This window comes from Varroa destructor, unplaced genomic scaffold, assembly GCF_002443255.2.
Source record: "Varroa destructor unplaced genomic scaffold, Vdes_3.0 BEIS01000004.1, whole genome shotgun sequence".
NCBI lineage: Eukaryota > Metazoa > Arthropoda > Arachnida > Mesostigmata > Varroidae > Varroa > Varroa destructor.
Window position 1 is genome coordinate 37,174,689 of NW_019211457.1, and position 15,229 is coordinate 37,189,917.

General features: G+C 44.0%; 1 protein-coding gene across 4 annotated transcripts in view; it reads right to left on the bottom strand.

Annotated features, from left to right (window-relative positions):
• LOC111249118 (uncharacterized) overlaps positions 1-15,229 on the bottom strand; it is a 200,731-nt gene that overhangs the window by 60,018 nt on the left and 125,484 nt on the right. For all 4 annotated transcript variants that reach the window (XM_022802524.2, XM_086988489.1, XM_086988492.1 and 1 more), the window contains one exon: positions 2,248-2,306. In XM_022802524.2, the coding sequence (XP_022658259.1) occupies positions 2,248-2,306 (59 nt within the window). The remainder of the gene's footprint in view (positions 1-2,247; positions 2,307-15,229) is intronic.

Below are 15,229 nucleotides of genomic sequence, written 5' to 3' on the forward strand. Positions count from 1 at the left end.
ACGTTTGTCCTTCCTTATTAGCCTACCTAACAGGCTCAGTAATATTCGTATTCTCACCAAGGCTGAATTGTTAGCTGAATTCCTAATACCGAATTAAAGTGATAATCTTTTACGCTGACAATGTTATATCATCAAATCTACGGACGTCCACTCTACTGTTTGATTCATTATCATCGATATTATTTGCGCATCAATGAAGATCCTCGTTGATTTATCGAGAAGACGAGACAATTGTGGAAGGAGTAAACACAGAACAGTGTCTTGACGGCATATCTGCATTCGTATGCGCCCATCATTATACAGGCTGTTCTTGTGTCCTATTCTAAGAACGACTTTGGATTTCTTCGTTTTCGATCAATGGAGGCATACGTACTGATATTGATTCGCAGTGGCTTGTCACCTATTTTCTTCTATCATGTCTTTACATCGATGTGACGTCGCTGACCATTATTAGGCAAGAAACCGGTACGGACGAACAAGCGAGTACGAAAGAATATGCTGCTGCTGCTGCTGCTAGTACTATTTTATTATTATTGACACCTACGCAGCCGGTGCCATGGACTATGGCGGATTGATGTCGGAACACACGGACGATATTATAAGCCGTGCACAAAAGACGCTCATAATCGACCTAGGCAGGGTGTCAACAACCCGAAGACAATCAGGGAACTAACGATATCTGCCGGATCATTGCAGCGGCATTACAATAGAATACGTTAATAGATCTTCATATAGCTGAACGCCGTATCGCATCCAGTGGATTGCTTAAATAGAAGATGAATCGAGTGAGCCAGGCGGATAGAGTATGGAGCCATCATATGTGCTACTTTACAGTGGTTAGCTTTGAGAAAAATTAATATTTTTAGCGTTCGAGACTGCTCATGTTTCGATCAGTCATCCGTAAATTGATCCGCACAATGGCCGTCTGCTAGCCCTAGGATTTTGATAATTTTTCTACTATTTCAATATGGTTCTATACATTACATGAAACTCTACCGTTATAACGGTACTTTTCATTGTTATCGGCCGAATTCCCACGCGGTTCACGGACCGTGACGCAACGGCCTTTTAACTTGCGTCAACGGCTGCTCGTTTTACGCTTAACACAATGGCTCGTTAGCGGCATACTGACAGCCAGAAAGGCAATGGGGCAACAAAAGCGCGTAGATCGGGAGGGCATTGTGTTATCCAAGGTGCTCATTGTATCACAATAACAATGTAAGCGAAAGTAGTAAATTACATGGTTTGTTTCCTTCCTTTGCACTTGAGACGACAGTCGTCGTAATTGCCTGATGTTGTTTCTTCAGCTGCCTCCCGCTTCACCGTTTCCCTGCGGTATCTTTGTTGTTCTGTCTCTCTAACTCGTGTTTGTCGTGTTTGAGTAACAACAATACAAACGATAACAGAAACAGGCTGACGCGAACAATAGAACCAGGGGCGGAGCTGCGATAAAAGCTGAGCATGCTCGCTGTATGCGGTTGTGGCTTATACAGAAGTGTGTACAATGAATGGCCCTTAGCCAACACGATTTGTCTCCCAACAAACTGTTAATAGCGGATACGATGGGCCTTTTCGTGTGAGCCCAGGAGCAAAGTAGGTTCCACGCAATGGCAAAAACATTGGTAGCATTCGACAATGCCGCAAGTAGTTTGCCATAGGAGATAACATTGGACCAAACAAAGTATGATTATAATTATACGAAGACGAAGGGACATTAGCTTGAATGAAGCAGAAAGAAGACGATATGTACACAGGTTACATTCACGAAAGGAAACATCTCAACTTTTATATCGATTTCTGGCCTTTTTTGAACTTTTTGAGTATGATTAAAAACAGCAAGAGACAGCATACTCTTGTCTATCTCAATGATCCAACAGCCCATCTACTGGTAAGCTGGTCTTAAGTCGATTGTGGACATTTTTTTTTCACGAGCGCCTGTTTCGATTAAACGAATAGGGTAAATGTGATTATGCAATGGAATACAAAAAAAAAAAGTGCAAACTTTCAAATAAAGTTTGCGACCCAGTTTCTGCGAACTGCTTAAAATGAGGCTTCAGAATCAAATATAGTTTGCGTGTATAGCAGGTGCTTTCTCCTAAACACATATCGGTATGTAACGTTTCTAAAAAAAACTCGGTGTAACATATAAACGCAAATTATTTTTCCTCTGTTTTCAGTTTCCGTCTAACCCAATTAGAACAGCTGTTTGAATGTTTACCTCTTTTTTCCGTCCATATTTTCTCTTACCTTGCAAGTTGAATGGCCATTTCGTGGTCGGATTCACTCCAGTCTTCCGACTCGCTCAACTGCAGCAGCAACAACAAGATCAAATACATGAAGTTAATTTCTCATAAAGAAAGATAAGCAAAATTGACAAAGGACAAAAATAATAAACTAAAAGTTGTATCGTCTTCTATTTAACCACATACATATATATTCTATATTCCTTGTACCCGCTAAAGCGCTGCAGTCGTTGTAGTAATAGCAGGAGGTGGCAGCGACAACTACGAAATTGAGTAACATGTGTTATTACCAAATGCCCTCCGTTCGGGAAGAAAGATGGCCTGAACAGGCTTCCACCGCCATCATTGCTGCTTCAGCTTTACAGGACCCACTACTGTTGTTGGTGCGGCATTAAGACTCGCCATGCTACCGGGCACCGCAGACTCATTTTGCTTGGCTACGGCTCCACCGTCCTGGCAACTCCTCTTCTCTTGCCTAGACTTTTCCTCTCGTCATCTTGTGCCTCACTGCACTCTCTACCCGCATCGTCACTGTGCGTGTGTGTGCGTTATATGTTGCAGCCACGGTAGCAGGGGTAGCGCATCGAACTTCTCGGCGATGCCTCTTGGTTTCTTAGGTTTCTCTTCTTCTTTTTTGGCTTTGCACGGGCTAAACCTGACCAGAAAACCCAACCACCTAGGTGTCCCCTCCTTTTTTTCTCCTTGTGATATCGCTGCTGTTTCTGCTGTAGAGGGTCGAATAAGTAACTAAGACCCGCCGTTCCCCGAGCTATAGGATGTTTCTTTTCGGTGTCGATCGACATTTCCTCAACGACGACTCTTCTCTCTGGATGAGATAGCGCGCCGGATGGAAACATAGAAGGAGGGAAAAAGGGATCGCTCTTCAACAGTGGCTGGCGGCACTGCTAGAGCAGCTCCGACCGGCTTCGGTCGCTACCGCTGGCGTCGCGCCACACTCCGCCGTCTGCACAGTAGGTCGATCTGCCACAGCCAACATCGGCACGACAGCAGCCACTCCTCCGCTATCAGCCATGGGCCCCGGCAAAGCGGCTCCCTCTTCTCCTGGACGGGCTCCGTTTGCCGAACTGCTGCTGCCTTTTCGTTTCTACGTCCTGCATCCCTACACTCCCTTATCCCTAGCCCCTACCGTACTTCTGCTCTGTTCGTTGGACTAAGATCGGCCTGATCCTTCGTTAGCCCAGAACCCCCGAAAGACTCCGTGTGCGTTTCCTTGAAAGATCCCGGTTCTCCCTGTTCACTTCTTCCCATAGTTCTTCCCTTCGAATCCCTGGCAGGCTAGTCCCGCCATAATCAGGCTTTAGCTGTCTATCAGGGCCGAGGGTACAAAGCTTCGCAGAACCCAGAGAGCAGCAGCCTGACGGCCAACAAGATACGAGGACTTCGGCATCCCTCGCTCTCCTTTGTCACACACACACACACATACACAACGCCACATACGAGAAGGGAAATGGCCAGGCGTACACCCACTCACTGCACAAGTTAGTTGATCGGTCGGCTAGTTCAAAACAGGACCGCGCGGCGGAGGAAGGCCCCGGCGAAAAATAGGTCCTCACACGATCTCAGGCAACTGAGCCGCCCGGCCCGGCCTGGCCTCAGCACTAAACCCTGCTCAAAGGTATAGGACGTATGGCGCACAAGGGACGTTATTGCCACAGGCTGGGGGTGTCGGTGGAAGTACGCTTCATATCTTCGTGATGGACCGACGGGGCCACCCGGAAAGGAGCCGTTTTCCCGGGGGCCTGTTCTGTTGGGCTGGGCCTGTATTGTGGGCACAATGGGAGAGGGAACAGGAGGGAAGGCATTGGCTCCACCTCCAGGACGACGCACGAGCCTCATTGTGTTCCTATGGAGACTCCCCGGCCTGCACCCCCTATGATCAACCATATCCTTCGTACACAGGGTCTCTGTTGACGAGGGTAGCTTCAACAATAGGAGACGGATAAGGCCACCGTCGACCATGGAACGCAGGTCAAAGAGGACCGCCGCCGCTACTACTGTTCGAGGGAGAGAAACTTTTACAGAGTACGGACGTCAAAGAGAAGCCTTGCAGCATTAAATCGAATCGAGCTAGCTGCCTCCCTCTATCTAAGCTGCAGGCCTGCTGTGCAGAATAGAGCCAGGGAAAGCAGGCAAGCCAGCAAGCCGGGCAAGAAGGAGGCTAGAATAGTGCGGAAGATCAGAATGCAGACGCCAATGAATTTTTCAGGACGAACCCTTTTAGGCAGGCCTCTTCATGGGTCCTTGTCATGCACTCACAAGAACGACGACTTAACGCCGCTCAGGCCTTCGCCGTGGAATCAGTCTTCCTACGCATGGAATTCTACCGGTCGTAATTTTGTCAACGGTGCCTAGTTAATGATTTTCATTACGTATATATAATTCGTACTCAGTCCGGTAGGCCAGCAGCAATAGAAGAAAGCTAAGCATTTTATAAAAGAAAGAAAGTTAAACAATTTACAAAGAAATTTTTATTGAACTAAAATATTGCCCAGCTGCATTTGTGAAGTCGTCAGTCTTCTCGCTATCAGAATGGTTAAAAAAAAAACCAGCCGCTAAAAAAGCGTGAAGTTGGCTAAGAGAGGAACAGCTTAAAGGAAAGACAGCAAACCGAACGACCTATTGAAGGAGTGGCCAGCCTGAAAGAATAAAGCTGAGACAGCATTACTGATGAACAGGGCTAGGCGATGTTAAATAGCAATGCCAATGGTTAGAGCCATAGCGATAGTGGCACTGAGTAATTTTGCCGCGTCAAAGGTGTTAAATTTAGCAACTAATCAAGCTGGGCCACTGAGTGTTGTTTCCTGTCAGGGCTATCCATCTAGCGATAAGACAAATATCTTGCGAACAAAAGATTTTAAAAAACAAGCGGAAGAGGAAACAGCATCAGCTGAGTGAAGTAGTAAAAAGGAAAGACTGTTGAAAAGGGCCGAGAAGCGCGATAAAAGCGAACGGACATAAGACAAACGTCGAACCAAGAAAAATGAGAAAAGCTGTACCGTGCAGAATTCAGCGGGTTCGAGAAGTTCGCTAGAAGAGTAGACATGATCACGCTATGGGTTCGCCCTAAAATGCCAGATCAGATGCCCGTTCGCTCGTTTCAGTACGGCAGCTGGATGGAGGGGTAGCGTCACCGTTGCCGCTGCTGCTTGGATGCACGAGCAAGCACAAGAGTAAGCATGTTAAAAAACAGTTACAAGCCAACGACGCGTCCATGCTAGAGGTAACAAAGCAATGGCGGAACGATTCCGTCGTTGTCAAGCGATTACCACCCGCAATCAACCGGCTGAATTTAGCGAATGACCCTTGTCGGTACGTCGAGCCAAATTGTCATCGTCATTATACGAAGGCAAATAGTACCGAATAGCCACAACCCAGAAGGGGACCGGAAATGGTCAATTAGTGTAGCTTCATTTCAGCCGAGGCAATCAACTAGCACCAAACATAAGTGACAGGCACGATTTAGTCCGTCAGAGTAGCCCAACCATCTGGACAGAGCAGACGTCTCAATATGACCTACCTTTCTTTGTACTATAGTACCATGACAACTTTTAGAGTAAGTTGTCATGGTACTATTATTTGTCGGTATTGTAAATCGATTAGAATTCAATGTGTCATGAGGTGGTTCCTTGAAGACAGTTCCACTGTTCTATTTTAGCTCAACTATTTCTCAATCACTCAACGTGATTTGATAACTTGTACTTTTTCTGTCTATATTTGTATGGGTCACATTAACTTACCCCTGCTGATTTTGCTCTCTAAATTAGTATCCCTTGATAAGCTAGTTTTAAAACCTTTAAACATTTTTCGGCATTTTTTAATTACCTAACTTAGATTTACAAATAAACGAAGCCGGTAACAAAATGATAGGGACACATATGTTTTAAGCAAAGGAATTACTTATAGTACTCAATGTAAGCATTAATGAATTACTTTTGAAAATTGTTCATAGCTTGCTTTAATCAGTGTCGCAGCTTTAATCCTCAAGTGTCTTCCTCGAACACTGATCCCACCTTAAGGTGACGGAATGTAAAGAGTATGCTCAGTGCCTGATGTCTCGAAAAAAAACTATTGCTATTGCTGCACTTTATAACGGGTCTTGCTAAATGAACGTTGATTTGCTATGCTACATTACAGGAAGCATATTGTCCGGTGTTGCTCTAGCGAGAGCATCCTAATCGGCGTACATAACCCTAAAAGTCGTAGGACCTTAGATGGAGGATCAATTCACTGGCAATGGTGAGTAAGTGCTTGCAGCAGGATTTTCGATACACAAACACGCATTGACTCCGCATCCCTGGGTATTCAGCACTCGATCTTTGGCCTAGCAAGCGACGGTGACAGCAGCCCAGTCATCACCACAGCTATGATGACTTCGGCTGCACCGCAAAGATGTCGCTCATTCGTGTGCGCTCGAGCAGTGATCGGACTTGCAAATGAGTTTCCCGTCTGGGCAGCAACCTGCAGATGATTTCAAATCAAGGGAACGAAATGCGCCGTCACACTTACTTGCCCACAGTATATACACATCTAGAAATATTGCAGCAGTAGCAACGGCAGCGGCAGGAAAGATACGACGACTACGAAAAGAACAACGCGTTTCCATCTCGCAGACACACAGCCACACTAAGCGAGTGAACGTAGCAAAAAAACGTAGAAAAACCGTGTGAGGCGCCTTCCTGGCGCTCTCCCTAGGCGCTCTCTGGCGGCAACAAATACCTATTGCATATTTTCGTTTTGTAATCATATACGACAATCGCGTGCAGTCGGAGACGACGAAGCCATGTCGATGATGGCGATCAAAACATACCAAGCCACCTCGCGTCGAGTAAACAATGAATTCATAGAAAAACGAGCTAATGAGTCTGCTATGTGGGGGCACATATTGGGGCCGACGTGCGACAGACTGTCCGCGCAAGGACTGCATAAGCTTACCGAGGACAATAAGACCACTGTGGAACAACAAGCAGAACAAAGGCTACAGCTATTATACCTTTATATAAAGCTGAAGTGCCGAATATGTATTTATGTGCTTACAGTGCACTCTATTCTGCCGTACTAGCTAGCCAGCGTTCGACCACATGTACAAAGGGTAAGCCAGGTAAGTTCTTGATAATCAATAAGAGCATGTTTAAGTAGCAGAAGGTGCGTATTAGTAAAAGGGGTACGTTGATACCATTGCTGGCAATGATATCTCACGATGCCATAGCTACAATAAAAACTAGTCCGACAAATCAAATAGTTTTATCTGCTAATACCACATTATCCTTTGATTAATGATATATAGAAGTTATGGTATGGTATAAGGTAAATTTGCTATTTATAGCAATAGTAACTCGTATATGTATATATTTTGTCCGTATAAAGACTACGCGCCACTTCGGTATGTTTTTGAAACAGATCAGTTAACGATACTCGATGTTAGAAACAACGGGGGCATAATACACTTACGAAATCCATATATACCGTTTTCCCTAATCAGCATACCTTGATTCAGAAAAGTTACTTATAAACGCTAATAAAGTTCCAGCACATACATCTACAGATTAGAGGGCTTTGACGCCTAGATTGTTTCTTGCAAACTCTAAATATGCCTCGTTGTTTCCTATATTAGGCTCTTGCTCACCCATTAATGCCATAGATGAACACGATGATCGTACACGCATTCTGGCTTTAAGAAGCATTACAGATAGCAACAAGTTACAAGTTCCGCACTGTTCAGGTCAAGATTCGAAGCCAGGCATTTCACTGAGCGGTAAAACTTCATGAGAACCTATTGTAGACCAACCAGTGCGCACCCTTGAACTACCTCGATAGAGACTCTGATAAGGTAATGAAGGATCTTTTTATCAAGAGCACAGCTGGTTCTCATAGAACGCGAATTTTTTTTAGCCTTGTTGAACAACTAAATTTTTCGCACGAAATGCTTAATAGGCCTCATAACCCTACGTTGTGGGGTAAATTTTTCAACTGCTGAAAAACGTTGACTTTTTATAAGCCATCCTTAGAGCCTCTAGTAAGATAGACCAATGCTGGAAGAACACAATATGGAAAAGAAGAATGGCACCATCTTCTAAATGGTCGAATGGGCTTGTCCCAGACGAATGACAGACAGTTAATAGATTAGCTGACCGAAGACTGGTGTCATTGCTTCTGGTATCGTCATCATGGTTCGCTATCAGTTGCTGCTGTTGCGATAGCTGCTCTTCCATTTATGCCGTTCAACCCGGCAAGAAGAAGTTCCACCTCGATCCCGATGCCGCCGTCAATCCACTTACTCACTTGAGAGATGTAAAGCGTCATAGAAAAAATATGCCATCTAATCATAATCGAAAAAGATGAATACAACTGCAGAATTGTCTTCGTAGGGTTGCTAAAATCCGATGGGTTTTTCTTGTCGCTATTTCTAACATGCTCCTTGTTCCTAGCCAAACTGCCAATCTGTGCGCTTCTTCTATCTTTCTATCCTATAGTGCCCTTATGACTGCCATGGGCGTCATTGGCGTTGAGCATATTTCTGTCCACAAAATTCGTTCGTGCATAAGTACTTAGATATTCATTTTGACTGCGTGTGTGTGTGCTTCGACTCTCTGGCTCGAGCACGTTTGCACGCGCACCCCCTTCAAACTGGGCCCATCGAAACAACGGGGCCACAGCTTTGACGTTCTATCTTCACTGAAAAAGGACCCCGCTCGCATAACTCCGCCGAAATGTGTCTATTGCTTACAGCCGAACGAAAAGGAGATACTTGTTTTAAAAACGAAAAGAATTTGCGGCCTAGGTAGGATACAAAACCAACCTACTTGTACCGTGAAGGTACAACTGATGCGCCGGAACAGGTGGGGTAATAGAGATTTATTTTCACTAATAAAAAATATAGGATTTTTGTCGATACAACGAGGGTATGATCTTCATAATTTTTTGGCTCTGCTCTTTCTGAGCGTTGCAACATTGCTTCCTCGTTGTCCTTTGCCCTTTTGTCGTCGTCGCCGTAAGGACTGCCGCTTTTCCTGCCATCGTTATACTTCGAAAACAATGGAACAACGCCGAACGATGCTTTTTTCGCCATTTCCGTTGCACATAGTGTTACTGTTATTATTTGACGTCTTCTAGTTTTGCTGCGTCCAAAAATCGTATTCGTCCGATATTTTGATAACTATCTAACTAGCGTTCGTCGGCCTGGACGGGTTATTGTATCCGACTGGGTGTATCTCGGGCAATGTATTTTACAATCATCAACAACGATCAGAATATTTATTATAATGACTGGAGTTTTGTTACTACTACTGCTGCTGCTGCTGTTGCTGCTGCTGCTGCTGCTGCTGCTGCTACTGCTGCTGCTGCTGCTACTGCTGCTGCTGCTGCTACTACTGCTGCTGCTGCTGCTGCTGCTGCTGCTGCTGCTGCTGCTGCTGCTATTCTTAGATCAGTGAATGATCTAATTCTTTATCAGACCGTACCGCTAAAGAATACGCTACGGTGTCGGGCTGATGGGGCCTGTTGGGGTTGATGATCCGAACAATTCAAGTTAATTTCGTATTAAGCGTTATTGGTATAGCAGTCAACGAGCGATGGCCAGTGCAATTAGACAACAGTAACGAAGACATTCGTGTTTTACTATATTAGAAACGCCACATCGTACACACGAACTATGACGATGCTGAAGATAAAATGAACCCGCTCCAGACGATAACAGGTAGATGCGCGAAATATTGAGGATCGCTACTTCTCTAGCCGTCATTCCTGCTGTACATGACCGAATATGAAGCTATATTAAATAGCAATCATTAGTGAACACGATAGCAGCAATTGCGAAAAATTATACATATAAATATTAAAAAACGAAACATTTGACTTTTCGAACTAGGTTTTTGTTAGGTGTCATCAATACGTCTGCGTTCGTGCGTACAAAGTATCGGCTCGATTTTTAGGGGGCTATTTTTTTTGTACATCGATCAGAGTGATTGAATCGTGAAGTTGAAGTCATTTTGGCAAATGCTTGACTCACTGGTTCGCACGCCGTTCACTGCGTAGTGCCCCTTGTTACATTACGGTCGCATAAATTAGATTAGAGAAAAGCGACTAAATTCAAACGGTAAGGGGGTCAGGCCAACAGGCAATGCTTGCTAGCGTCGAGACTAAAAAATAAAATGTTGAAAACGGTTACCTGGTGAGGATTGCTGTTAGAAGTTGTGGTGTTAATAGTCAAAATGAAGACAGCACATAGAAGACAGCGTTGCTATGACAGCAGAATATACCGTTGGGACGGCGGATAACGGACGACGAAAAGCAATCATAAGCAAACATCTTTCATTGTAGTGGAACCTAGTTGTTATATCGCCCGAAATTTATATATTATTGTGTTTGAGACAAATCTATGAACGGAACCGCAGCATCGATTCATTCTAAATATGAGCTGTTGCGTGCTGCACGAAATTCTACAAGCCACCTTTATTCTTTATGTGCACGTCCGCTTTTCTATACTCTATGTGTGTGTAAGGGCTATCTGGGCCGTGAACCCTGAATTGGATCAGATGTTTTTCATTTTTCTTCGATTTGCGTAATATTGTCCTTACTTAGTGCTTACTGGATGTAACCGACGATAAAGGTAACGAATGGTCCAAGTTGGCAATCCTTTGCCCTGAAATGATTGTTATGAAACTCAGTGGGTCGCTTACAATGTGATTGGGTCATAGAGTTATTTAGTTGAAAAACAGAGAACTACTACTGATTTACGTTAACAAAGGAGACCAGCATTCAAAGCCAATACGCAGTGACGTATTGTATATGTATAGCTAGGCATCTAAAAAGTCAACACGAAGATATATCTTTGTTTCACTCAGTAACTGTGGTCGTACTATTACCACTGATGGCGTTAATCATACGACTTCAGTACACCTTCTGTCGTCGTGTACGTTGTTAGCCCGATAAAATGATCCCAAAATTGTAGAAGATTAATGAAGATTTTCAATAATGAACACAGAGGCATTATCTCGTACATGACAATTAGCGTGAAAGAAACATCAATACAAAATTAGTCATGCGACCCGAGAAACGGCCTGCTTTATTTATTCGGTTATTTCCTATTAAAACGAAGAGGTATAAAGAGAAGTTTCGTAAGAGCTCATTCACGCGGGGTAGTGTCGTTTGATGCTCGGGGAGGCTGAGAATCAGGAGCATCCAGAGGATTTGCGTGGAAGCTGTCTGTCCCTTGTTGTGTTCGAAATCGGTACGAGCGAAACGCGCAGACAAATAGGTCCTCAGGAAGGCATCGATGGCCAACAACTAACTAGCCAACTGGACGGTCATTCCGAAGGCTGCCGTAGCTAAAAGTAACCGTACCCTTCATTGATCCAAACAAACAAACAATGAAATTTAGTTAAAACACTGCCGCGACCTATGATAGGCCAGGTAATAATTGTTTGACTATTATGTCTTGAAGGCTACATCTTGTTTTGTTTCTGTTACACTCTTTTCTAGGGTACGCAGATTTGTCTAGAGTTCTTTGAACTGTAATTTCACCGCAATCAAAGAGTTTGTCACGCGTATGGATAATATCGTAGCGCAAGCAGGGGTACCTTTAGCAAATGGCTGTTCGCTAGCGAAGTAGTAGGATTATAATCGTAGTCGCGTTAGATTCGTATATATCTCAATAACAGTTCGTGTTGAAGACACGTAGACGGCGAAGTTCTGTTGGTTTGTTTGTTTGTCTGCTTCCAATTCTTATTCATAAGCAATGAAAAACGGATAGGATGGGTTATTATTGAGTCAGACTATTATAATAAAGTATCTTTTTGACGGCCACATAACTAGACCTGCTAGCATGAGGTTAATATGGACAATTTACGAGAGAGTACATTGCTATCATATGGAGTCGACCGTCCGTTCCACAAAATACCCACTTGCTCACCGCGAACGTTTAAACACTTCAGGCCGAATTAAAGTAACTATTACACACATAGACGCATCATCATCATCATCATCATACGCACGGAAGATTCATTGGCAGGACTATACATTTTTTTGGCGGCACGCTTAAAGAATGAAGTAGTTCGCGAACGATTACTCAGACCTTAAACATATTACATGCCTGTCCTTAACAATCGTTGCTCAAACTAAGTTGAAAGATTATTGTATTTATTATATACTATCATTGTTTATTATATACCATTATATTTGCCTTAATTGTAAAAAATAAAATTCTTATCTTAACAAAACTTTTAAAGGTGCTGCACTCATTTATCATGTACAATGCAACCTGATGTTTATATGTAAAGGGGACGAACTACAAAGATTTGATCACGCTCTCCAATGCCAAGACGCCGTACCATATGATTTCATAGCTTCGTACCATCTCTACAAGTAATCCCGTCTTATTTTTCCCTTCATCCGACGTCCTGTTCGCGAGTGGGCATATAAGTTATGCGGACTGTAATACCGCCATCTCTCCCCGCGCGACTCTTCGTTCGACCAGCCAACGATCAGGATTAGTTTTCACATCATCAGTACCTCATTTCCCTGTTATTTGCGCACTCGTCGACGAACGAGCGCTTTTAAACGTCTCCGTTATTGTTTACCATATAGCATCCAGGCAGGCAGGCAGGCAAACAAAGGGAACAGCATCATCAACCTTAAATAATCGCTCATTGTAAGTAACAGCTCTACCAGGCGACGATCCAAGCCAACGCCCACATAAAAATGATTCCAATTTCTTGCGATTTACCAAAACATCGTCTGCTGCTGGCACTGCTTGGCTCGCTATGGTTGAGCGGGTTCAAAAAGCATCGCAAACTATTGTGCAGAAGCCAAAAGGTTCCAGCAGTAGGACCGCATTCGAAAAACAACTATTACTTTTGCTATACCTAAATAGGCATAGTGATCCCAATATAAGGTAAACTGTCTTTGTAACCGCAATGATTGATGCTCGCTCGAGAAAAGTGGCCGTAACTATTACCACATACGACAGTATTACCATTTAAAGTAACGCCATCTTGGCTGTCTGCAGAGGAGACAGTGAACAAACGTTTACGTTTAAGACTACAATCAAATAGGTAAATCTATAAATGGGCCCATGCTGCGAAAAGTGTGTACGATAACAAAAGGTTGTACGTTAGGGTTCAACGTGATAATCGCATGATCGTCGCGGTTGTTTCCTAACAGGCCCGATGTCCGCTTTTCCTTTGCCTTTCTACTTTTGTAGCCTGTATCATTAGTTGTTGTCATACGCTTGTAGTACGCTAGACGCAAAAAAGGAACCAGACGAAGAAGTAAATGACAAATTAACCAGAAGCCGGAACAGTAGAACGTTGTTATAGTAATGAGAATACAAAACGGTCGCTGGTGCTGCCACCATGTCGCCTCCTCGCAGCGGCGCTACGCCACGCGGGGTTTGTCGTCGATTTTGCTTCAGAGTGTTCACCAGGCCGTGATGCTGTTGTCTTTCCCTTTAATATGTGCGATGCGAAAGCAATGTAAGACGGTCAAATATTGAACAAATCGATGATTCGAAAAAAAAAAAAAAAAAGAGTACGCGCTCAACGCAGAGCGAAACAGCGACAGGGCAGGCTAGTAGTTAGTGGCGGCTAACAGCGTTGACGAATACAAAGCTAGAAAAATATAGGGATTAATAGTTGCGTTAATGGGACATTTTGATAGACTGTGCGGATTCTGATCAGCGCTTGTCGTTGGCGGCAGCAGAAACAACAATAACGTTAGGGTAACAAAAACAAGCCCATAGGCGAGCACCGAATAGTCAAATTCTGGAACAAAGCTACGTATCAGGGATGGAACGAGAGGGAAAAGTTGAGCCACACAATGATGAATCTTCCTTTTTGCTTCGAGATAAAAAGCGAGCTCACGGGTTAGCTGGTGTCGGCGGTGCCATTACCTCTTCATTAGTACTAGAAACACGTCCAATGTAGTACGACTTCAGAAGTGATGTTCCGTAAATTGTAGCGAAACGTCGTAGCCCCGTCCTGTATATCATACTGTCGGTGAGACGAAATAAGGCTTCACGAAGTGGCTATTGTTAATGTACTAGGTGTGGGACCCAGTGCTGTGTGTGCAATGTACCTTGTATACGTGTAGCGTTCCCTACTTATCCTGCAGCATCCTCTGACTAGTCATGTTAACAGTTAACAATCGTCATCGTAGACTTAAAGCACTAATATATCGACATAGTAGTAAAAAAGCAAGCCGAATGCTATCATTTTTTTGTTATTAGATCAAAAGAAGGGCTTGGATTATATTGTGTTTCAGTTGGCGTTAGCATCGATCCCACAGGATTCACATTAAATGAGTGAACATCTCTTCAAAGTAGTTTCACACTCATTTATTGATATTTGAAATCCGATGAAGAACGACATAGGCGACCAGTAAAAAGGCCACCAAATCGACAATTACAATAGAAGTAGCAGAGAGACGACGACGACAAGCGCAATATAACGGCTCTAGAGAAGATAGGTTTGCCGCCGCAGACGATAGGCAGTGACCTTCGACCTTTTGGCAGAATCGCGGAAGATATAGAAGTAATTGCCAGGACTGTATGGAGGTACGATTCTAGTGCGACGCTTCGATGGTACGAGCGAACGGACGACACGTCGACAATCGCCCGACCACCAATTGGATTGCCGACCGAATCGTGTACATGGCAATAAGGTTAGACTTGGAAAAGAGACGCGTCAGCTGATTGAATTGTGCCCTCTACGTTTCGTTACCGTGTTATTGTTGGTTGCAGCCGCTTTTAATCGCAATACGACCCAATAGAAGTTGATGAAAAGCTACTTTTTCTTCTATCCGAGCTGATAGTAGCGGTAGCATATTTTAGAAGAGAACAGTTTGACACTTTCCAGCAAATTGAGAGATACGTTGCAGCTGCTCCGGATTGTCTGGGTAGCGAGCGCGCGTGTTCACGTCACTAGTCAACCAAAGGTTGAATGAACTACCAATACTAACCTAGCTTATTCTAT